We start from the raw sequence: 23636 nt of genomic DNA on the forward strand, positions 1-23636 counted from the left end.
AAATATATATATATATCTTTGCAGCTGTTTTTTGATAACAAAAAAGTATAAGTAACTAATAACATCGATTTGTTATGTTATGAAATGTCTGTATTGATCTGTACATATGATAATGGCATATAATGCACTGGTATGCAAATTAATTATAGATTTTGCAAACACTGATATGAAGTAGTTGTAATTATTGTTATTTACTAATTTATAATATCAAATTGAACAAATGAAGTATTAATAAACCACTCACGATATTTTTTCATACAGTCCTAGAGGTTTATTTTTGTAACCACGTTGAAGTATTGGTAGCTATATTGTGCCTTTTAGTGTGTATGAATAAGAAACAATGCAAATACATACTATGGAATTGCGGGATTTACAAAATACCTAAGTTACTTATTTATGATTTTGAAGTACGATGTAACAATATTCATGTATATGTTATTTATTTTATAAAAATTTTTCTCTTTTGCAGATGTTGTGTGTTTTTTAACTACCTTATAATGTACCTAATTATAGTTTTATATTAAATTTATTTAATAGAATTTTATAATTTTAAGTACTATTCATTTTATCATAATTTGTACTCGACTCAAAATTGATTACTGTTAACATAGTAGTCATACATACATTGTATGACATTCTTTTAATAAAGAAGACTCCCATTATTAGTTTTAGTAACTTTTACTTTATTTATTGATGCTTTATAAATACAAATGGCAGTGTAATATTAAAATGCAGTTTTTAATGTTGCATGCTTTACAAAATATAGAAATCTATTTCCTTTTAAAACTGAATTGAAACTAATACCATTCTATACAAAATTATTCAATATTTATAATGACATAGACTTGTTAATAAATATACATTATAATTACAATTGTGATAGTTTCTAAACAATATTTGGAAAATAGTTGATATACAATTACACAATATACAACCAGAAACAATTTATTTAACAATTTGTACTGTTACATTCTATCATGCTCTCTTTGTATTCGAGCACTATATGTTTTTGATACAAGATTAAATGCATCCATATATCGGTCCATACACATTGCTACACATTTCTGTAAGAAAATTAAAATGACTTTCATGGTTTATTAATAGTAATGGAAATACTCTTATAAGAAATATACTTTAGTAAATATAAATACCTTACAAATATTTGAGAACACTAAATATTCCATATATAATTTTATAACAATTTTTTTTATCAATATTATATTTTATCTTTTTTTTAATTCTATGTTTACACACAGTACAATAATTTAATATATAAAAAAACACTTCAAGAATTGATTTTGTATTTAAAAATAATGAAATTAGATTATATAAATGCATATCTATTTAAATTTGTTAAGTTATAGTTTTAAAAAATTATATTTATCTATCTTACAAAAGTATAAAATAAACACTAAATTTAATAATTTTAGATGCTTATAGATATTTAGTTACTAATTTCCTTATTCTTCTAGTTTATATTATTGTCTTTCTTAATTATATTATTAAATTGTTTCTAAAATAGTTATTAAAGTTATATATGCAAACTGTTGAGATTTATTTATAATATGGTAAGTGAAATCAAACATATCATTTTTATTGTTTCAGTAATATGACATACTTGTTTAATATATGTAATACAAAACTTTTTGTGATTCAAAAAATAAAACTGAATCAAGTAAACGTTCAATAAAATTTATTTTATTATTTTTAAGCAATAAATTAATTTGTGAACTGTTTTCCATATATTAATTTGTCTACATATTATTTTATATATTTTATATTAGTTTCGCATATATTATATACGTAAATATTCATAATATTTATTTACATTATATAAAAATTAATGTAATTTTTTAAAAACCATTTTCGAAAATATCTTTCTTTTATTTCAAACATTTTTACTGGAATGTTCTTTTAAAAGGTGTTATGTTTAATTTTACTTTATATTTTTAAGTTTACAAATGTAAAAAGTTACATTTTATAGTTAGGTTATATAAAACATTTTCCATTTATGCAAATAGAAGAGGTTACCTGTTCTGAACTATCCAAAGAAGTACCAGGCTTAACCACACACTTTTTGAAACATTTCTCTGACATTTTCTAAAAATATGAAATCAATTATATGCTATTCATTCATTTTAAGATTTATAAAGAAAAAAGAAATATACTTTTACAATCATACCGAAAGCATTTCTTGTGCACTTGCAACGGCAACTTCTTGCTTAATTTGTTGCATAAGTTCATTCTTTTCTTTATCAGATAAGGATTCAGGAGCAAGTGCATTCATATTTACAGTTAAATATTATATTTTGTTGAAGTAATAATATTAAAATCAAAATCACTTTGCTCCCGTTATTTTACTTAAACTATCATGTCCTTACCGGTTCGATCAATAAACCGGAAGCACGTGAAACTGCTTCTTAAAATGCCATTTCCAACGATACGTTACAAAACTGTTTTAAACCAATCGGTAATTGTGAAAAAAAGCTTGCTAATATCTTTTGTGTATCCCGGTAATGTAATAAAAAAAATATATTTCTAATTATTATTTATATATTAATCTTTTCAAATTTCATTTTTCTGCATTTACAATACAGTGGTGTTACGTAAACTATTAAGATGTATTCTTATTTAGATGTTATCTTCATTTTAATATTCTGTTTTATCAGTCTATACTCGCAGTAGATTTTAAAGCTAAAAACATATAAACGTGTGTTCACATTTGCTTACAGTTTTAATTGTACTTAACAATGCTGTATTATAAGTTACATACTTTTAAAAACATTGCATGATTTTATTCAGTGAAATATTCTATTATTTTAAAAGAATATAAATAAACATGGTATAATAATTTATAATAGTACAGTTTAAGACTTTTTTTATTTATAATTCAATATGTTACCCATTCTATTTTAGACGAGCAACGACCCTAATAAAAATAAACAATTGGAACTTCATGTAGAGAATCGGAATAAAATTCTTTTTGAATTACAGCATTCATATAACAGATATTCGTACTGTCATTCATCCGAATTAGGTGGTTCGAAAATTATTACGAATATCTTTATTATAATTCAATCATTTCAAATCACTATTAGTATTAACATATTATTTTATATAATTATTAATACAGATAATTTTACAAGTAATTTATCAAAAACAGACAGAAGATTGTTCTCTTCTGTTGTGGAAAATCTTTTAATAGAAATGAACAGGAAGCAATTAAAAAAAATTGTTGACAATAACAATACTGATTGTTGTCGGTGTAAACAATTTTTAAATATACCTCAAAATCTTATTGGAGCTTGTGAGAATATATCAGATTACACAGAAGAATATGTGGCTGATTTAAATTTTGTACAAAGTATAGTCTGGTTAAAGTCAGCCACAATGTATATGAGAGATATTTCTGTTGAACAATTTCATTTGATATTTTATAAACAATGGACAAACATTGGTAACAAGATTTGATATTTAATAAATATGTAATATAATTTTTAAGTAATCAAATTTAAAATGAAATTTATTAAAGATTATTTCATTTATGACAGTTTTGCAAATTATTGTCTTAAATTATCTCTTAAATAAATTTTTTAACAAATAAATTATTTTAGTAAATTTATTTGCTAAGTTCGAAAACGTAGAATTAAATACTATTTTGTTTCTACATTAAAATTGTAGTAATATACAATAATATTAATTATAATTATTCTGTAGTCAAATAATATTAATTACTGAAGCTTATTGTAATTTCAAACTATATCTTTTATATGATGTAATAGAACTTCTTTTTTTTACCAGAAGATAAAATTGTCTAATATATGTTTGATTATGCTTTATCTCATTATTTCCTGTTTGATTAACTTATAAGTCTAGAATTATCTAGTAGTTTATTTTACAATTAATAAACATTAAATAATTCATTTTTTGAAATAAAGTCATAATATTTAAATTATATTGTAGAATTTTTTATAGATATTTTGTATTTTGCATTTTTATAAAAATGTATACAAATTTTTTAAATTATATTAAACATTTAATAATAATATGTCAGTTGAAGTTATCATTATATATATAAATGAATCTTTAATATATTACAATTATATAAAAATGAATATTTAGTTACAAATAATTGTATTTTAAAAAATACTTATATTTTTTATAGGTAAAAATTTTGTTCTCTGTAATCAAGAGTCTGATATTGAAGGGAATGATCAAAAAAATTTCATTAATCCATTAAGCAATAAACAGGAAAGTGATACGAATTTTGACGATGATTCAGTGTATACGAGTAGTATCGATTTATTGTGTAACATACAACGTAATAAAAGACACAGACAGGAAACTTACAATCAACAAATAAATCCAGAAAATGCAATTTCCACCCAAAAGAAAATCAATCCATCCGTTTTTGCTTCTTTCCAAAGTCTTGAAGGATACTTCAATATTCAAGCTAACACGCAACAAAATATAGTTGTGAATAATTACATTGTTCCAGATTCAGATAAAGAATATTCCTCTAGTTCAGACATGTTTAGAGATTCTTTGGAGAGGCAAGATACTAGTAACTCAGTGGGAAACGAAGTTAGTGAACTACTTGAAGAAAGTGACCTTACCAACAAAAAATCAGTAGAATGTTCACTAATTGTTCAAAATAACGATGCCTTAAAGAACGCTTATTTGGAAGCGGAAAATGATCTCGTTGTTCCTTCAGATGATAATAATTTTTCAAACATCACTTTACTTAACGAGAATTGTTCATTATATAAACAGAACCGCAGTCAATTAAGAATACAATTAACTTCAGATTCGAGTAGACAGACACTGACACAAGCTTGGGACTGGAATTTTTATGATAATTGTCCTGTTATTTCATCGAGTCAAATTAAAGATGTTGAATCTCCTCAAAAAGATAGCGCTTATGATACCTACCAACTGAGCGTAGAACGTATACCAACGTATACAAACTGCAATCGCGAAAAAGAAGACGTTAGTACATTTTATAGTCAGAAACTCAAGAACATTACTCCTTATCAAAGAAACGAAAGTACGAATGATACACGTGACTTGGAATTTCTTACCATAGACATAACCAAGGAAAGTTCAATTTTCGATCAAAATCAGCAACTATGTTTATCTCCTTTCTACCAAGAGAACAATAGAAGTATGAACAGTAACAGTGAAAAATCGTGTACGTATAGTAGGAATTCACAGAGATGTAAAAATTTAATTGAAGATATAGAATATGAGAAAAGGGGCAGTAAGGAAAAAAAATTAAAATCTGTTCATGAATCGATCGTGTCTAAGATCTATGAAAAGGAAGAGAAGATTTCTTCGCAATGGTTAGGATTTATGCTGGATACTTTAAATATAGATGCTGTTACTTTTCAATCGGTAAAGATGATTTTCTCAGTCCTTCAACATGAGCAGATAGCAACACAATATATGAGAAAAAGATGTTGGAAAGGTACTTTAGAGCAGCAAGCTGTAAACGCTATATTGGATTTTTGTGATATTTCTGAAATCAGAAATAAAACTAACATATATACACAAGAAATTGTACAAATAGCTATAGGTACTCTAGACAAAATTATAGGAACTACTGAATTAAACAAGGTAAATTACAATTTGTACTATGTTATTGAAAAAGTTATATAATAATGTTTCAAATTACATATTCTTATCTATTTTAAACAATTTCGTTAATAAGTGTAATATTTTTTATTAATTGAAAATTAAATACTGCGCAAGACACTTAAATTAAATGCTATTTATGTTACCCAATGTTAAACTTAAGTGTTAGAGCTAAAAACAATATACATATTATAAGGAGATATTTAAGAAATAAAATAATGAAATATGCCAATGTTTATATGTGCTTTTTAATTAAAAAATTTATAATATCGTTCGAAGAAACTAATCTCATTTTAAATATACAAACTATCATATTAAATTATATTTTTCTTTTTTCTATATATTCTATATAATATTACATTTTTCCTATGTAGGTTACAATACTAACGTATCAAGTCTCCATTATTTTACAACTATGCAATTCTACGAAAATTTGTATCGAAATGATAAATTATCTAACTGCGAAAGTAAAATTTTATGAAAATATTTTAACCTCTCTAGAAAATAATAAAAAAGCTGATATATATAGTGTAATAAATCAATTACATATCATATTCTACGCTTTAACATTTTGTTTCGAAAAATATCGTGTAATATTTTGTGGTAAAAGGAATGAGCAATCCGAAGAGGAAATAATACCACCTGTCGTCGATTTATGGAAAAAACAATTGAATTTCGAGGGTGTAATAATAGAGGATAACATGCAAACAAGAGAACGACGATGGTTAATAATTCTGGATGACTTTGCAGTAATTGCTACGGAAAATTTTATTCAGTTTGCTAAAAAATCACGAATATTAGTTAAGTTACTGACATGTAATTAAATAATTTTGTTTTAAGTATAGCAATTTTAACGTAATTTTAATGTATTATAATATGTACCTACTATTAAACATTTTTATGTATAATTTATAATTCTATACATTATAAAATATGAAAATGAAATATAAAAATATTTAATGCAATTTTTGTTCTACATTTAGTTCTTATAATTTTTATTAAAAATTATAGAACCAGTTATGTATTGTGATGACAACTTAATTATCACTGTAACTATTAATAACGATTAATTAACTTATATTTTGTACACTTCTCTTATATAATGCGATGTGATATTAATTTAAATTGTTATTAGAAGTATAGAGATTTCAATTATTGAGAATTATTTGATATAATGTTAATGTATACTTGCATCGAGACTAAATTAATTTATATAAATTGATTACTGAACGAATAAAATAATTATCGACGTAAGAGAAAGTACAATAATTTCCAATGTATGCGATACAGATCTACTATAAATAGTATCATTTAGTATTACATGCATATTAGAGAAAAGATCAATCTTTTCCCAGTTACATAATCGTTCTTCATTTTGCGGTAATAAGTCAAATACTGAATGCAGAAATGTTCTAACTGGACAGATTTCTGTGCAATTCGATATTTTCAATGGAACAGTGGTATCATCTACTCCCGTGTAGTAATTAATCTGAAATGATAACAATGTATTTATTTTTATCCATTTATATTTTTCAATTGTACGATAAGTATAATTAGTTAAGAGATTTGATATTATCTAAATGATATATTTGTTTGATGTGTGTATGTATAATTATAATAATGTTATATTATGTAATTAATGCTATTAATGTTATCAATACCATTGATAAATAGAAATTATCTTCAAAAAATATTATTATATTATGTATGTTTTTAAAACTATAAATACAATTAGTAAAACGGTAAAAGTAAAATAATTAATAAAATTAGATAGTTAAATAAAAAATAATAAATTACATTTAAAAGAAACTGTTTTTAAAATTATTTCATTACATTTTTGAAATGGTGTGATTTAGATATATTCTAACAAATTATAATGATTACTCGATATTAATTTATTTCGTTTTCGGTTTGTACAAAACATATAAACATTGGTCATTAAAATATTGTTAAAATATAATATATACCATCAATTAATTTAATAAGTAAAATTGAATAATGTCTACTTACAAAATGATGTTTACTTAAAAATATTTAGTAAGAGAAAAGTTCTTTGAAAAATCAATCTTTACTCTTCGATGCGCTTAGTGAAGTAAAGATATATCGTGTTAAACATTTGTACATACAATATTTTTCGGATTTTGCTTATCTTCATTTCATAAACTTACCGTTAGTTTCTATTTTACAATCAACATTCAAAAATACCTTAACTGTTCAAAAATAACAAATTATTTTCAAAAAAATACCTTTATCCCATGGCTTATCGTTTCATTGTCAAAATACAGTTCAAAAATTACAGATGCTCCCTCATGAGGGATATGTGGCGACCATAAGTTCAAAGCTCTTAAAATTCCAACGATATTTCTTTCGTTACCACTGTATATCATAAGCTTCCGTTGTTTAGGTATGTCTCCTTGGATGTACATAATCGAATTTGCTAAAATTTCTTTAAGTATCGTTCCTCCATTTAATTGCTTTTGCAGTTCAGTTTGCCAAAGAAGATCGTACTGTAACAACGACACATTGTACATTCCTCCATCAGGAAATATATCTTTTGCCCAATATGGAAGTGATTGGTTCAAATCAGCCTGCAATAACATTCAAAATTCATTTTTGAATTTATGATGTATTTATGATGATATATTTATTATAAAACATTAGTGACTTAGGTCACTCTTATAATCACCGACATATTTGTCTTCTATTTTAAAACGAATTGTTAATTCCGACAACTTACTTTCGTTTCGAGAACGGCATATAATAGAGCCATTTCCGACGGATATTGAATTTTCACACCAGTATTTTGAGACACGTGATCGAATAACGTTGAATAATGCGATAATTTTTCCTGCACTTCATCCATATTCAACACCTTCTCCATTTCTAGAAGGAAGCTTGGACATTGTATTCCGAGTAACAAAGCGTCCTTTTTTGTGTACACGTAATCTAGGAAAATGGATTAGTTCCAATATTTTCCTGTGTCCTTTAATTATTGGAATTTTTTAGTCGTGTTATTCATTTAAATACCTGTAGGTATCGGCTGCCAGTTTATATCGGTGCTCCATTTTTGAGTTTCTGCTGGAGGCCACAGACCTGAATTCACTAATTGACCAGATATCATCGATAACGGATATTCGGCTGTTTGCATTTTCATCGTCTCGATTGTGAAAATATCACCCAGAAATTCATCGTATACCTCACGAAAATGGACCCCCAAGTTATACATATTAAGCATACTGGTCTGTTGAATAAAACTAATCTGGAATTACTGCTGAATATGCTCGGTATGTGGAAATATAATTTTCATTTAGTATGTGAGGATTTTCCTGTCTCCATAGGAAAAATGTTTAATGCCAATGATAAGAATTAATTTTCATAATTAGCAAAAAACGAGCCAAAATATATAAATTTTCCACATAGCTGCAAGATACCCATAAATAATGGAAATAACACTGATAATAGGTCAATAAAAGTGTCAATTATGAAACGTAATTTGTTTTCTTTCAAGGAAAAAGGATGGATAACAATTTTGAAGCAATTTTATAATGTTAATAGAGATGACATTGAAATTTCATTAATTACATTATTTATTATATATAATATTATATAATATCTTTTATATTACTATTAAATAATATTACTTATAATATTATTATATAATATTACTTATTATTTAATAAAAACTATTAAATCGAGTGCGATTAAAAGGATACATACTCATTTTTTTCACTTATTGCTCTTTGTTAAAGGTAAAATATGTTATATAAGCACACTTGTTACCTTATCAACATCAATATTTACGTTTACTTGCAGGCAGTGTGCGAATATAATTAACTCACATTTTTTCTGATACCGAATTTTAATTTCGTGTGCCAGTTAAAAATTATTAATGATGGCGTTAAACTCTCTCTGGCTAATAGAGCTTGTTTAATTTATCTCACATCCTAGTGAAGCAAATGAACATGCAAACTTACGTTTGGCATATTTAGTGGAGCAGAGTTGAAATATTCGTATGTTAAATTATCAGGTAAATTGGTATCATTACTGTTTATTAGATCTAAAATTGGCGCGTACGTTTTATGTGCAAATACCTGAAAAATTTGTTCAAGTGTTACGTCACTACTTACTACTTCTGTTAAAATTTATTCAAATATAAAAATGATCGAATTAAACATATTTCAAATATTATTTGATTCCTATTGTATAATATTTAAACGCTTCGATTCTTACTATCTGTACTAATTGCAATTCTGGTGTACATTCAACAGGTACCGTTGATATATATAGCAGGCTCAAAATGGACACCATCACTTTCATTTTTAGTTCTTTTTGTTTCCGTTCCACTATATAAACCCCTAAAAATAATTTGTCTTACTTCGAGATTCCATTAGTAACTACTTAATTTTCGTTCTTTATTATACAGTGATTCACAGAAATATACGTACCTTTCCTATTTTTAAAATTATGAAATCCTTATTAAGGGTATAGTACGTTGGAATAGCTAAGCTTCCAAGACACTGTAACTTTCATTGTAAGAAAAGATGTTAATAATAATAAAAATCGAAGCAAAACTTTGGCGAAAATTCAACAAAACTCGTATCACAGAAATATTTGCACCGAAGAGATTATACCAATTTAATATAAAAATATTTGCAAATACATTTTTCTCCGTCTTATTCGTTGATTCTTTATCGATAGAATTTGTACAGTACGAATATTCCTATGAATTTTATCGTAGTTTGTTAACTTAACATGTCGTTTCTCAATCAAATTTAAAACGTTTTGAAAACTTAGGAATTCCAACATATAATACTCTATAAAAATGAGATAGAATGTGCTATAAATAAATAACAACGACTCAAATTGGACAATAAAACGGGACATTGTGACTCACTGTATAATATGTATCTTCACACTTCTTACATGCAAAAAGATCTTCAAGTCTTTTGTTCTCTCGAAGAAACAAAAAGGCATGTGGAAATGGCAATAGAAAAGACGTTTTTCGAAATACTTTCACTTACTTCTAGTCTTTCGTCAATAATATGACATTCTTTGCTTCCTTACACAGTTGCACAATTACTGGACTGACGAACGACTGAGGAGTTATTCACCGGTATGTTTACAGCTATTTACCAGACGATGTTTTCGTAGTTACCGCGATATAGTAATGATGCTGACACTTGTTCTAACTTTCCATGGTAACCGCATCGCAGTGTCTGCTCCTCTGGTGTGATGATAGCGATCAGATAAAGTATTTCTCGATGTGTCTCCGAGCTGTTCCGTGCATTAGCTGTGTATAAATTTAATCGGTAACCTTCGCGTGAAATCGTCAACTTATCAAAGGTAGCGATCTTCTGGGCTTTGTATAATTCCTGGCAATCAGTTCGCCACCAGCTATAAAGCTTCGCAATCAAAAGATCACGGATCTTATAAAATGAAAGCGTGCACTGTCTAGATTGTTTGGACTCGTGATACTCTATGAATCTATCACTGGCATACAGACGACATCGGAGTTCACAGTAAGAACATCTTAATCGTTTGTTGTTTTTTCATGCATGTCAACATTTCGAGCCTATTATATCGTTCCTTTTCCTTCTAATGTTTTCATTTCGGCTTTATTTCATTTTATTAATGCAGCTTCGAGTTAGCGATATACGTATGATCAGATTTAATCGACTTTGTAATTTTTAAGGGATTTTTAATGTTTAATTTTTTATTTTTTATTATTATTATTTTATGATAGGATGTATTTATTTATTTATTTGTATTTCTTGGTATTCTTTTTATTATATCAGTTAGAGAATCATATTTTGGTCTTGTGAAGTTTTGAACAGTTATTATTTACTTATTTTATGTAATATATCTTACTACAATGAAGATTTGAGGTATTCTGGTTAGATATGTTAGTTCATTTTTACTGTAATTTTGCTGAAATTAATGAAAGCAAAATGTAGTTTCTGGATAATATTTATTTATTTAACTAAACTGCTAAGAGAAATAATTGCTTAGTTATTACGGATATAACGCTATTCTGGAACATAAGAAGTCACGAATGTTGTAATATTTTGAAAATAATCAAATATTAAAATATTTTTCTAATTTTTTAAGTCGATAAATTTTTGTCATTGTCATGATATTGACTTTTAATGTTTATTATTCTTGTGTTAAAAAATTCTTTAGATAAAGCTGATTATATTTATATTTTTATACGAATAGTGGTATTGTTTTCTTTTTTTATTACGTCAGATAATGGGAATTTTGGACGTAAGAATATGATTAAATGGAGCTTAAAATTACAATTCTACCTAATTTATTTGATTTATCTAAAGATAATTTTCGTTTTGTCAGTCTTAAAAACAAAAAGCAACATAACACATTTAAGCATAAAATATTGAGCATCAAGTGAAATATAACTAATGAAAAAATTTATGAAATTTTTTTAAGATAAGCGACACTTTTTATGATATCAATATAATTAAACAAAGCAATAAGAGAACAAAGCAGTGGAAACTATCTCTGAGAAGAATAAAACGTCAAGTAGAACAATATAATAGAAAGTACAGACTACATAAACGTTTGAATAGAAATCGAGATAAATCGTATCATTTGCAATTAATAATTCTCGGAATCGATGAACAATGTTTCGTAATCTAATCTCTGTACTATGATTCGACATATGGGCACATTTAATGAAAAATTCCTCCATTATGTTCAAATAATAAATGTAGAAAAAGAAAATGTTCCTATTATTATTACATGTAAATGTATTATTTTGTAATACATTGGATACAAACTAAGCATATACCTTTTATTATATATATTATATTATATATATTATTATGTATATAATTTATTATATTTATCTATATAATCTATGGGTAACTGTATCACATAGATATAACATCCATGGTTGAAACGTTTTTAATGGTTAGTCAATATATGTACATACAGATGTTGATCAGGAATATACGATTAATATATAATGTAACGTTGTGTTTAATATCTTCATATACATAACGAATTATACGTAGTATTTATGACATTTATTACTAATTAAATTCAATGTACGGAAGTGCTATTTTCATTTTTAAATTAGTATAACTCAAGAATAGAAATTTCATTGTCGTCTATTATCTATTTAGGATACTAAAGGTCATTTTATTACAGTTATTCCCAATTAAATAAATAAATTTTCCGACACCTACAAGTAAGATATAATCAATGACAGAAATATTCGAGCATACGTGCAATTTATACGTGTACTCTTACCCTTCTGTCATTGCCATAAGTATCATAATCTACATTATAAGGTGCTTTATTACAACGTAATATATTTCTCGTACTCATTGTGTATTTATTCCAAATATAAATTAATTAAATTCAACGTATATTCATATATTTTCATATACAATTTTATTGTCGAATTTTGCGAATATTAATCTGATTCAATTTTTATAGTATCATGATCTCCAATTCGAATCGAATTTTGTAATATTCTATATTCTATCAGGCAATCAAATAAATTAATCAAACCTAAAAGAATCAAAAGAAATCAGATAAATTCGTACATTTATTTGCATTTCAAAAAGTGACAAAATATACTCTATACTCTATAATTAGATTTGCAGTATAAATTTTTTAAAACATGTCATATTTCGCATTTCTTTTATTTATTTTAAACATAAGGTAATTAAATTATATGTATAATCGTACATTTCTCTGATCTATTATATTATCGAACCCATTTTTCAGTCTCAATTTAATTTTTATAATCACTTATCACTTTGTACTAATATATTCTATACCCTAAATTACATTTTAGCAGTGAACAGACTAATTATATTATAAACGTATGGCGAAATATTTTACTGATCGATTGTGTCATAAAATTTACTGATTTTCATATATCGTTTCCATTAAAAGCTACTTACAGAGAAAGCCATTTAATGCCACTTTCCCTAAATAATTGAAGTTCCGTGAATTTTTCAACAATTTCACAAGTGGTCGAAAGAATAATTATCCTATCGATCATTTTCCCTTATCATTAACCTAGTTTCTATAAACCAGTTTCGTAGGTATCAGTCTAAATGTATACAGTGGTAGCATAAAACGTGAATTTTATCATTGGGAAATTTCAGGTTTGAAGACAGTATTCACATGATAAAACATGTGACCACGTGCTAAGCATGCACCGAACGTTTCGTTATAATAACGGGTATATTAACGTTCGTTGACGTACTTAGATTAAGAATACATTTCAGTTATCTTTACGAAGGCAACATCTAACCAGAAATTCATAGCATCGGAGACAAGAGAATATTCCACTCTTATTTATACCATTTATCTGTCATTGTCATCGATTACCTCAAAAATCGAATCTCGAGATTATTTTCACGTGGCCAGGCTGTTTTCGTTTGTTTAAGCACTATTGAGATTCTCATTTATCACGAACGATTTAACGATCGTATCGTGAGTTGTTGGTCGAATAATTGTCGAGATAATGTATTTCGTTGTGTTCATGCCGCGATTAGTACGCGAGTAACTTATCAACAGTGCTGAAACATTTAAATTCAGAGAATGTTTAGTTTCGAGTTAGATAAAAATTTCGCTTTTCCATACTTTACGTGAAATATTCACGGTATTTCGTTAGTTGTTACAAAAGCAGAGGTGCGAAAGAACCGAAAGTGTATTAAATGCCGTCAAATGGTACTACAATAAAAATTTGTGAAACTTTCGATATCAACCATTCTTATTAGATTCGAACGACTTCACGTTCGTTTATGTCCTAACTGGAAAAGGTCTTCATAGGTAAGATATTAATTATTTATGAAATCATTTATTTATTTGTTCAGAATATTCGATATTTTAGTTTAATATTGGTGTATTAAAGAAGTTGAATGCGAGTTAGTTTTGCTTTTACTGTCAGTGAAATTCAGTTTTTCTGTGAAATACTTTTTAACATATTTGGTTATTTTATTTTAATGTCGTGAAAGAAGATATGTATTAGGTTATTTCTCTGTATGAAATAATGGTAGAAGAAATTTGTTTCCTTAATATTATTAACTCTCTTGGTGAGATTCTATTTGAAACAATATATTACACGTAGGATATAACAATGATATATAAATTATAAATTGAATTATTCATAAAATACTAAATACATTTAGAACTCCTTTTACACGGCGAAAGCGTACGGTGTAAAAAGAAATCATGTGAAAAAATTCCTGAAACTATCGATTGACGACAAAGTGTAAAATTTGTTGTAAAAAGCGCAAACTGTGCAAAAAATAATTGATTAAATAAGTAATTATACAAAAGTAAACAAATACCGTGTAAAAGGAGTCCTTTCATACAATAAATTTAATATATTCTCATAAAAGGATCTTTATTGCATGAAAATTAATGATTTTTCGATTGAGCATCAAATGTCAGTCACACCGCTATAATGTATTAGTCGTTTGTTATTCATTATTCTTCAACTTTATGTAACTATGAGTTCGTATCCGTGAAATCGGAGGTCGGTTAATTTTTTGTATAAATTCATCGTTTGTTATCGAACGATCTTTCATGAATATCATTTCCGCAGAACTGCAGATTTCACGGTTTAACGATTCTCGTCTAACGATCAGATCATGGTTGTGCGATTTTAGTTTTTGCCGAAGCTATAAAATTGTTTAATAGAGAATCGATTCGAAATGAAATCCATTCGAATAAGGAACAAAAGTCGTAATACGGAAGTATGAAGTATAAAGTAGAAGTTTCGTTTTCAAAGTTGTTTGCTGAGGTATCAAGCTAATGATTTACATACGTGATTATCGCTATTCCGAGTATTTGTAGTATGTAATTTTTTAAATTTCAATTTCGTTAATACGTTTTATCTGATACGTATAAAATGGGCTATTGAGATAATGTTATATTATTAAGTATTGCTAGGCTCATTAAGGAAAAGATAAAAAACAAAATTATATTTGTATTCTTGGAATATTGATTTAGAACATTTTAAGATAATTGCTTCTTATAAATATAAATATAAATTCTTCCACATCGCCATATTCACAATAATTCTACTGTTTACATAAAAATACAAAAATCAAATTTGCATGTTACAAATTTAGTGTACGTGTACCTATCAATAATTTACTTGTAATATACTCATTGTTTAACGTAAAAATAAAATAAATGTCATTTGATAAAGAACAAAAAAGGGAAATAAAACTTTTCGTGTCTCATAAATACACGTTAATAACTTCATAATTTTGTATGTTACAATTTCGATACCACTCGTGTTAGTATTTACTACTAATACAACTTACTTATACTAATACAACCCTATGTAATACACAAATTTAATAAATACCACCTGTCAAAATGAGAGAGAAGAAAATAATCCATATCCCTCGAATCAGAACTACTAGACATACTTTTACTGAGAACAATTCTCAGATGATACTTCATCTATAATTAAATATTAGGAAAATTTTTATAAGGATAAGTAGGATAAGGATGAGGTTGAAAAGAAAAAGGAAGGAAATGGGCGAGAGGAATAACCTAACAGGAAGTTCCTCCTTACATGAGTGTTACTATACTTGTAGCGATCCTGATAATTCCCATGATGTATGCAGACATATATTTCGACGTATATTTTCATTTAATACATCAGATCGAATGTACGTCAGAGCACCAAAACCCTAATATGGTTTTCCTTGTCTTGTATTCTATTAATTTAATGATGAAAGCTTATACCAATACCGCATAGACATTGAAATGGGGACTTCCATTTCGTGGGTTCGTGAAATTATTTCAAAGAAAGATATGTTCGTTTGACGTGTTACTCTCCTTTAAAATCATTTGCACATAGGCAACATGATCAGTATTTCACTGACTAGTCTCACAATCGACACTTCGGTATTGCAAATTGCCTGGTGACATTGTGCCATTAAAATTGGTATTATAACAGTGCTTAAGGGGTAAGTAAATCGCGTACTTTAGCTCGTTGCTGCACAAGTATAAAAAATTATTATTGTATATTCATTGTCTAAATATTGTATAAATAAATAATAATAATTAAGTAATCAGTATATGTAATAATACAGTAATGAATGGGTGTACATATATATTTGAACATCTTTTATATTATATCTTTTACATGGTATTCTTTGACACGTTTTATTCATATTTACGTCTTTTTCATAGTGTCATATGAAAAGACAATTTGAGTTTGAAGACATTGATTTTAACTTATCACAATTTTCAGTAATTCTAAAAATGAGGATTCTGGCACAGTCGTTCTGAATTTTGACTGATTTGATAGTGTTAAAAATTATTTTGGATAGACGTAGTAAGGCTGTAGGTGTTTTTCTATGGGAATACTTAATAATGGCAAACTCATGCAAATCGTACGTTCATAGGACATACCGGTTTCATCATAAATTACCGTTTCCTGTAAGAATGTTTACACTTAAAAATTAACATTTGTGCGCAACAGAGTGCACAATTAACATTTATATACGCCAAGTCGTATTTCACTCTATCAATTAATGGTTTACGATGTTGCAACTACGACTTACCACAACTGAACTGTTTAATTTATAAGCCTGTTGTATTTGTCCAACGATCGAATCTTTAAATTTGATACATTGAATCTTTAAAATTTCCTTTGTTAATTAACTCGATGTAACTTCAAGGCATATAAATAATATACGTAGAATTTAAGCTAGTTAAACAATTTAGTCTAATAAATTAAACATAAAGAAATACAACTGCCAAAATTCAGTTCAGAAAGTATACTTCTAAGATAAAATTCGATTTACAAAATGATAATTCGATGTTTCGTTAATAAACTTTTTAATTGTCACGTTTCGATGATGAATTTTCATTTTTTGCTTTTAGGTCGAAAGCAATACGAACAATATGATCTCGTTTAACGGTCTGAGAGGTTTCCTCATGTATGTCATCGTGAGTTTGGTTTTGATGATTGGTGTCACAACTGTTCATGCAGAACTTAAACTAGTGAATGTGGTAAGAAACTCGGTTATTTATATTTAAAGCAGTTCCTAGTCTCGAAACTTTTGAATGAAAATAGGGTTTTCGTTTAAGACATGCGTTGAACATTCAAAAATGGAAACTAGTAGAAATTTTTTGAAATATTGACCGTAGCAGGAGATTTAGTTGGTTCTTGTGAGTAATATGAATAATTTTACAGGTTTTTAGACACGGAGATAGAACGCCTGATAATAATGATAACGAGAAGTATCCGAATGATCCTTACTTAAACAATGACTTTTATCCAATGGGTCGGGGTCAGTTGACCAACGTAAGTATTTTTTCCCAAATTTGTATTGTTTTTTTGACAATTGTTTTTGTCTGAATGTTTGAACGTTGCAAACAATCATACTTTTCTAGTAATTTCAATCTATCAATTTTATTTCTGTATATTAACCTTTTGTTCTTTATTAACGTCACTACGAAAATGAAGATAATCTGCAATTTATTGTTTTGTTTATACTTATAAGTTTTGTTTTTACTAACAAAGATGAAAAAGTAAATAGGACTACTGTGTAAATAAATTCCTAGATTTATAATTTTTCCGTTCTTAAAACAAAATTTTTTCTTTTGAGAAACTTTCTGCTGCAAAAGCGTGCACTGAAACTTAGTTGAATCGTAGTTGCTATTAAAATTAATCAACAAATTAAGCAACAAATGCTACAAAAAAAGTAAGAGTGTAGTAGTTCTCGCTACAGTATTAAATAATGTTTTAGCAAGGAAAAATGCGAGAATACGTACTAGGACGATTTCTGAGACAGAAGTACGATGCATTCTTGGGTGATATTTATATGTCAGAATACGTCTCGGCTATTAGTTCGGATTATGACAGGACAAAAATGTCCCTGCAACTCGTTCTTGCGGGACTTTACCCACCAAATAATTTACAAACGTGGAATAAGCATCTGAATTGGCAGCCAATTCCAGCACAATATCTACGACGCTACGAAGACAACGTTTTTCTTCCTGAGGATTGTCTCTTGTAAGTTAAAATGAACCTTTTGTTTATATCATGGATTGTATTTTTATACTCCAAATTTTTTGAAGAAAAGAAACGAAGTAAAATCGAATACTAGTGTCGTGTTCGTTAATTAAATCCAAACGTTTCAAATATCCTGTGAATTTTCTATTAAATATGATTAAGTAAATCGCTTCCATAAGCTAAAGCTAGCTATTGTAAAAATTTGTTAAATATCGATTTTTAATTTTTGTAATTTCTCCCTAGATTTAACGTTGAATATGAGAGAGTATTGCAATCTCCTGAAGGAAAACACGAACTTGCCAAATACAATAAACTTATGGAAGAATTAACTGTCTGGACTGGAAAGAACATATCTACACCATGGGATCTGTATAATCTCTATCATACGTTGATGGCTGAATATTCTCTCGGTTATAATTTACCAAATTGGACAAAAAATATATTTCCATACGGAGAACTATGGAACGCCACAGTATTTTCATATGACATTGCCAACTCGACTCCTCTATTAAAAAGATTGTATGGAGGTAATACAATTCAATTCTCTTAATACCATTAAAAAGAAAAATTTGTTAATTTTTAATTTCTTCTAATTTCGTTATTATTATTATTTTATTTTAATATTACTTATTGTTATTCTATCCTTTTTATTCTAACGTTTTATTATTATTACTATTCTCTAAATGTTACAGTTGAGAACAAAATTCTTCCTTTAACATTAACATATTCTAACTTTTAATTAAATTATTTAAATTAAATTGTTTAAATTATTCTCACACAGTATCGGTTTCGTTAATTTTAAACTTACCGATTACCATCTTTAAGCTACAATTTTTATATCACCTTTAGAATTTTATATATTTAAGATTTGTATTATTAATTTCAGGTCCATATCTTCGAATCGTCACAAGGAACATGTTGGATGTCGTAACCGGTACACAAAGGCAAGCACAGAAGATACATTTGTACAGTGGACACGAGAGCAATGTTGCAGCTGTTTTGCACGCTCTTGGTGCTTATTATCCCCACGTTCCTGAGTATTCCAGTTCTGTTATAATTGAGCTCCATTCTATCGAAGACACTTACTATGTAAAGGTACGTAATGAGAGACTAATCATACGTGCACAAGTTACATATAAGTATTTCTGAAAATGTTCAGAGTATCGGAAAGTAACTTCGAAGTCGACATCGGACAATTAATTTCATTTTTACGAACATAGTCTTTTGACAACGATGACAAGTGGATTATCGTCTGAATTACCAATGGTCAGAGTTTAAAGTCAAGAAACAGAGAATGCATCGGAGTATATCGGAGCTTATCTCGTTTTATTTCTGCGCCTTCCTTCTCGAGATACATGAATACTAAAGACATAGATAAAATTAACATTTACAATATATTTGATATTTTAAAAATTTCAATTTATTAATAATTAACAGTCTGATATCCTTACGTTAATTACTCGCATTCTCGATTTTTCGTAATTATTTGTATTATTTGTATGTTCGATTTCGATATTGGATATTAATTATAATGGGATAATTGAAAAATTTCTTAATCAAAGAATTACATTAAAAGAATATTTATCGTTGGTACGATAAAAAACGCTTATCTATAAAGGAAACTGATATGTTTGCTGAAGTGGAAATATGATTCTCAATCTACTTGACTAACAATAATTTTTTTATCACATCTCAAAAAAGCATTATCTTTCTGTTAAAAAGAAAAAACTTCAAAGGAAAGTTATCGTTACATAATGTTGAAATTAATTTTGTAATTAAATTTAATTTAATTTTTAAATAATTATATAATTTTAAAACAACGTATTAATTATCACTCGAAGGGAAACATATTTTATTAAAAATATTTAACATAGTTTGACTTTAAAATAAGTTTTATATTTCATCTTGATTTATTAATTCTTCTTATTAATTGTACTGAACACTGATAACATCTTTTATATTTTATTATGTGTTACTATCGCAGGTACTCAACTATTTGGGCATTCCATCCAAAGCAAAAGACATACAATTACCTGGTTGTGAAGTACTTTGCCCTCTGAACAAGTATTTAGAGTTGACAGAGAAAGTAATGCCATCAAACGAAGAATTGATTTGTGATAAAAATCTGTCAGACGATTTCATAGACAGGAAGACAATCGACGAATTAAACTTATTGAAGTACAACATAATAAGAGGAGCAGGAGTTATTGAAACTAAATAACTGATTTACAAAATCACAATTGTTCAACGTGAATTATATTCCTTCGAAACCAAAGGAAACTTCATCTTAGAAATGAAGTATGTAAATATGGAGTACTTTAAAAGGACTTAGAATTGCTTTTAATTTATAAACCTGCGTTAGTAATTATACACCACCGAAACATGCTGAAATATTAGGTAAGAGGGATCTAATCCATATTTTTTTCTTGTCTTGTATTAGATCATCTTATAAATTATGTCACCGTTTCAATTATTCATTATAAGAAGGTATCATTTGAACATTTTCTTTTAGGTGCATACAGTATTATTGATAAAACTCGAGGCTCTTGTAGAGTCATCTGTAATAGTTAAATTTGATTCTATTTTATTTTGAATTTAAGTAGAAAATGTTCAATTAAAATAATTTTTATAGAAAAGTTTCTATAAAAGTATAGTATAGTAAAAAGTTTATACATTTATATTTTACAAACAAAGGTGTAATTAATAAGATGACCTAGCTACGCGAAATTCCATGTGTAAGAAAACATACCTAAACGTACAAGGGCGATTAAACGTATTTTTGTAATTAAATTATTTATATTTATATTGTATGGTAAGAATTAGGAAATTGTTAATCAGGTACTAAAATGTATTTAACCATGTAATGATATCTATACATATCATATAATTAACTCGTACTTAACATACATATATAAAAGTACTTAACGCGCGAATAATTTAATAAGTTATTTATTTCTTAACCAAAGCTATAAAACCTGATGTATTCACGTTAGAAATGTATTGTTTTAATCTAAATACATATTTATATGCATTTGTATCCATTTATTTGAAATCAATTATACATATGTGTTAAAATATAATTATATATCTTTTTTATTATTCCTCAATATATTTAATATGTACATATTTAAATAGTGATTATCTTTATGTATTTACAATTTTAAATATCCGATTATGTACATAGCATGTACTTAATATCACTTGTATATATTTTGTACAAGTATACTTAAAAACAATATTCGTTATTCCAATTATTAGTAGCAGTAACACACTTTCGTTATTCCCACTATTATACTCATTATTATACTATTATTTACTATATTCATTAGTAATAATAGCAGCAATTCTCCTTTTTTTTATTAATTCTTTTTTTCATTTCCTTTTCGTCTTTTTTCTTCCACTTCTCTTCAATTATATTTTGTTGTGTAGTTGTCTCTTTTAAGTAGTTAACAGTATCTAGTAATTTTTTTTTAATTGAAGCTCTGTGTCACACTGGATATCCAAATTATTGATAACAAATTTTCTCTTTTTCTCCATTTTCTTCATTCTTCTATCAAGTATTTTTCAATTATATATTGACATCGAGTCGTGTTGATTTTAAGTAGTTGGAAGTATCCCCAAGGCAGTTACAATAATATTATTTTGTTATTAGAACTTTATGTCGTGTCGATATAAATCATTAGTAACATGTTTTCTTTTATTCTTTCCTTTCTTCTTTCCTCCTCATTTTCTCAGTTATATTTGGTCGTAATCTTGTATTTCTTCTTTATGTAGTTGCGAGTATCTTTTATGTAGTTCTGTAATGTCAATGCGGTATTTTCGTTCAGTTTGTATTTATGTCTGAATTTGATATCTTCTGCACTCATATAAAAGGTATGTATATAACAATTCTTCAAAGATTATTAAGAACTTCATTTTGAGAAATATGCAGAATCTGGACAGGTATATTAATGTTGCTTCGCTTAGGAAATTTATGATTCATATTTTCTCTAGAAATATACCTACCCGCGTGTTATCATTCCTTATCACCTGCTGAAGTGCATTTATGCGCTTTTCAGTTCACGCCACGTGTCTTGAAAATCATATAAATACACGCAGTAAAGTTTGATGAATATACTACAATTATTTAATTTGAAGCTTGCTTTTTTTTATTTTGGTGAGTTCTCTATCAAAAAGAGAATAAGTATAAATTATTAAAAAAATAAGATAAATATGTTTATCTCAAAAAGAAAAAAATAATGGCTAACAGATATAATATTGTACAATAAATCAAAATACATTGAACTCAGTTTATTATGATACGAGTAAATGATAACTTTTTTCAGATCTTATAAAATTAATAATAATTATATTACTATCACATAGATACATTGCTATCACAAAAATACATTCTTGTTTATATTTCAAAACTATGACAATTATAATATTTCGTTTACCTAGTCTATTAAACATGAGTTATTTATAGTAGGTGTGCCAAATACAAGTTCAACGACTAATTTTTGAAATAATATTAATACAAATACTGTGCACGCCGAAATCGGTCCACAATAATTGAAATTTAATTATTATGACACGTGCACAAAAATTGGTTCACGGTTTGAGAAATACTATAAATATTACATTATTTTGCCATACATTGTATGTCAATGACAAACATATCTGCTGTCGATATTCAGCTTCGTAATACCTGCAATAATCAACGGTTTAAGAAGGTTATATATACGTTCAATCTATATCTGCATATAAACTACGATTATAATATTATTCTATTTCGTTATTCATTATATTCATTTAATTATGTTATCATTTAATATTAGGGTATTAAAAAAAGGCCATTTTTCGCTAGGAAATTAAAAGTTTATGCAGGACTTTTAAAAGCATCTCTCAAGGAACAAAAAATGTCCTTATCACTTTGCCCGAAGACGATGGGAAAATTTTCAAAAATGAGTCAAATTATGTGAAAATCAAATCGAACTCA

At 27.0% G+C, this 23636-nt stretch overlaps 4 protein-coding genes across 5 annotated transcripts; 2 read left to right on the forward strand and 2 right to left on the reverse strand.

Annotated features, from left to right (window-relative positions):
- Positions 1–965: 965 nt before the first annotated feature.
- Positions 966–2372, reverse strand: LOC108549722 (mitochondrial import inner membrane translocase subunit Tim13). The gene is made up of 3 exons (XM_017903209.1): positions 2183–2372; positions 2032–2100; positions 966–1064 (listed from the first exon to the last, which is right to left on the reverse strand). Exons 1-3 carry the CDS (start codon positions 2285–2287, stop codon positions 966–968), a joined length of 273 nt encoding a protein of 90 aa, XP_017758698.1. The 5' UTR covers positions 2288–2372.
- A 53-nt stretch (positions 2373–2425) lies between these two features.
- On the forward strand, positions 2426–6458 carry LOC108549708 (uncharacterized). The gene is made up of 5 exons (XM_017903194.1): positions 2426–2470; positions 2917–3040; positions 3134–3364; positions 4166–5614; positions 6214–6458. Exons 1-5 carry the CDS (start codon positions 2426–2428, stop codon positions 6456–6458), a joined length of 2094 nt encoding a protein of 697 aa, XP_017758683.1.
- Positions 6459–6856: 398 nt separating this feature from the next.
- Positions 6857–10902, reverse strand: LOC108549709 (venom acid phosphatase Acph-1). Its single transcript, XM_017903195.1, has 7 exons — positions 10656–10902; positions 9865–9989; positions 9609–9725; positions 8662–8875; positions 8372–8580; positions 7881–8222; positions 6857–7123 (listed from the first exon to the last, which is right to left on the reverse strand). Exons 2-7 carry the CDS (start codon positions 9949–9951, stop codon positions 6857–6859), a joined length of 1236 nt encoding a protein of 411 aa, XP_017758684.1. The 5' UTR covers positions 9952–9989; positions 10656–10902.
- A 144-nt stretch (positions 10903–11046) lies between these two features.
- Positions 11047–21122, forward strand: Acph-1 (venom acid phosphatase). Of its 2 annotated transcripts, none has more exons than XM_017903200.1 (7): positions 11047–11153; positions 17524–17652; positions 17837–17947; positions 18393–18658; positions 18902–19185; positions 19545–19753; positions 20643–21121. In XM_017903200.1, exons 2-7 carry the CDS (start codon positions 17545–17547, stop codon positions 20877–20879), a joined length of 1215 nt encoding a protein of 404 aa, XP_017758689.1. In that variant the 5' UTR covers positions 11047–11153; positions 17524–17544; the 3' UTR covers positions 20880–21121. The 2 variants fall into 2 exon arrangements, with proteins under 2 accessions (XP_017758689.1, XP_017758690.1); XM_017903201.1 differs by lacking the exon at positions 11047–11153 and adding an exon at positions 14366–14442 and having other exon boundaries at positions 20643–21122.
- Positions 21123–23636: the final 2514 nt, after the last annotated feature.

This window comes from Eufriesea mexicana, unplaced genomic scaffold (genome assembly GCF_001483705.2).
Source record: "Eufriesea mexicana isolate 0111107269 unplaced genomic scaffold, ASM148370v2 scaffold2217, whole genome shotgun sequence".
In the NCBI taxonomy this organism is placed as follows: domain Eukaryota; kingdom Metazoa; phylum Arthropoda; class Insecta; order Hymenoptera; family Apidae; genus Eufriesea; species Eufriesea mexicana.

Excerpts from the sequence above, each read along its gene's own strand:
- Acph-1 (XM_017903200.1), top strand. The coding sequence starts at position 17,545 with ATGATCTCGTTTAACGGTCTGAGAGGTTTCCTCATGTATGTCATCGTG. Across the intron at positions 18,659-18,901 it reads CTTCCTGAGGATTGTCTCTT|ATTTAACGTTGAATATGAGA; the intron begins GTAAGTTAAAAT and ends ATTTCTCCCTAG. Across the intron at positions 19,754-20,642 it reads AAGACACTTACTATGTAAAG|GTACTCAACTATTTGGGCAT; the intron begins GTACGTAATGAG and ends TTACTATCGCAG.
- LOC108549708 (XM_017903194.1), top strand. The coding sequence starts at position 2,426 with ATGCCATTTCCAACGATACGTTACAAAACTGTTTTAAACCAATCG. Across the intron at positions 3,041-3,133 it reads TCATTCATCCGAATTAGGTG|ATAATTTTACAAGTAATTTA; the intron begins GTTCGAAAATTA and ends TTATTAATACAG. Across the intron at positions 5,615-6,213 it reads AGGAACTACTGAATTAAACA|AAAAATATCGTGTAATATTT; the intron begins AGGTAAATTACA and ends CATTTTGTTTCG.
- LOC108549722 (XM_017903209.1), bottom strand. The coding sequence starts at position 2,287 with ATGAATGCACTTGCTCCTGAATCCTTATCTGATAAAGAAAAGAATGAA. Across the intron at positions 2,101-2,182 it reads GTGCACAAGAAATGCTTTCG|AAAATGTCAGAGAAATGTTT; the intron begins GTATGATTGTAA and ends TCATATTTTTAG. Across the intron at positions 1,065-2,031 it reads CTTTGGATAGTTCAGAACAG|AAATGTGTAGCAATGTGTAT; the intron begins GTAACCTCTTCT and ends ATTTTCTTACAG.
- LOC108549709 (XM_017903195.1), bottom strand. The coding sequence starts at position 9,951 with ATGAAAGTGATGGTGTCCATTTTGAGCCTGCTATATATATCAACGGTA. Across the intron at positions 8,876-9,608 it reads CTCCACTAAATATGCCAAAC|ACCAGTATGCTTAATATGTA; the intron begins GTAAGTTTGCAT and ends TTTATTCAACAG. Across the intron at positions 8,581-8,661 it reads CTGGCAGCCGATACCTACAG|ATTACGTGTACACAAAAAAG; the intron begins GTATTTAAATGA and ends CCATTTTCCTAG.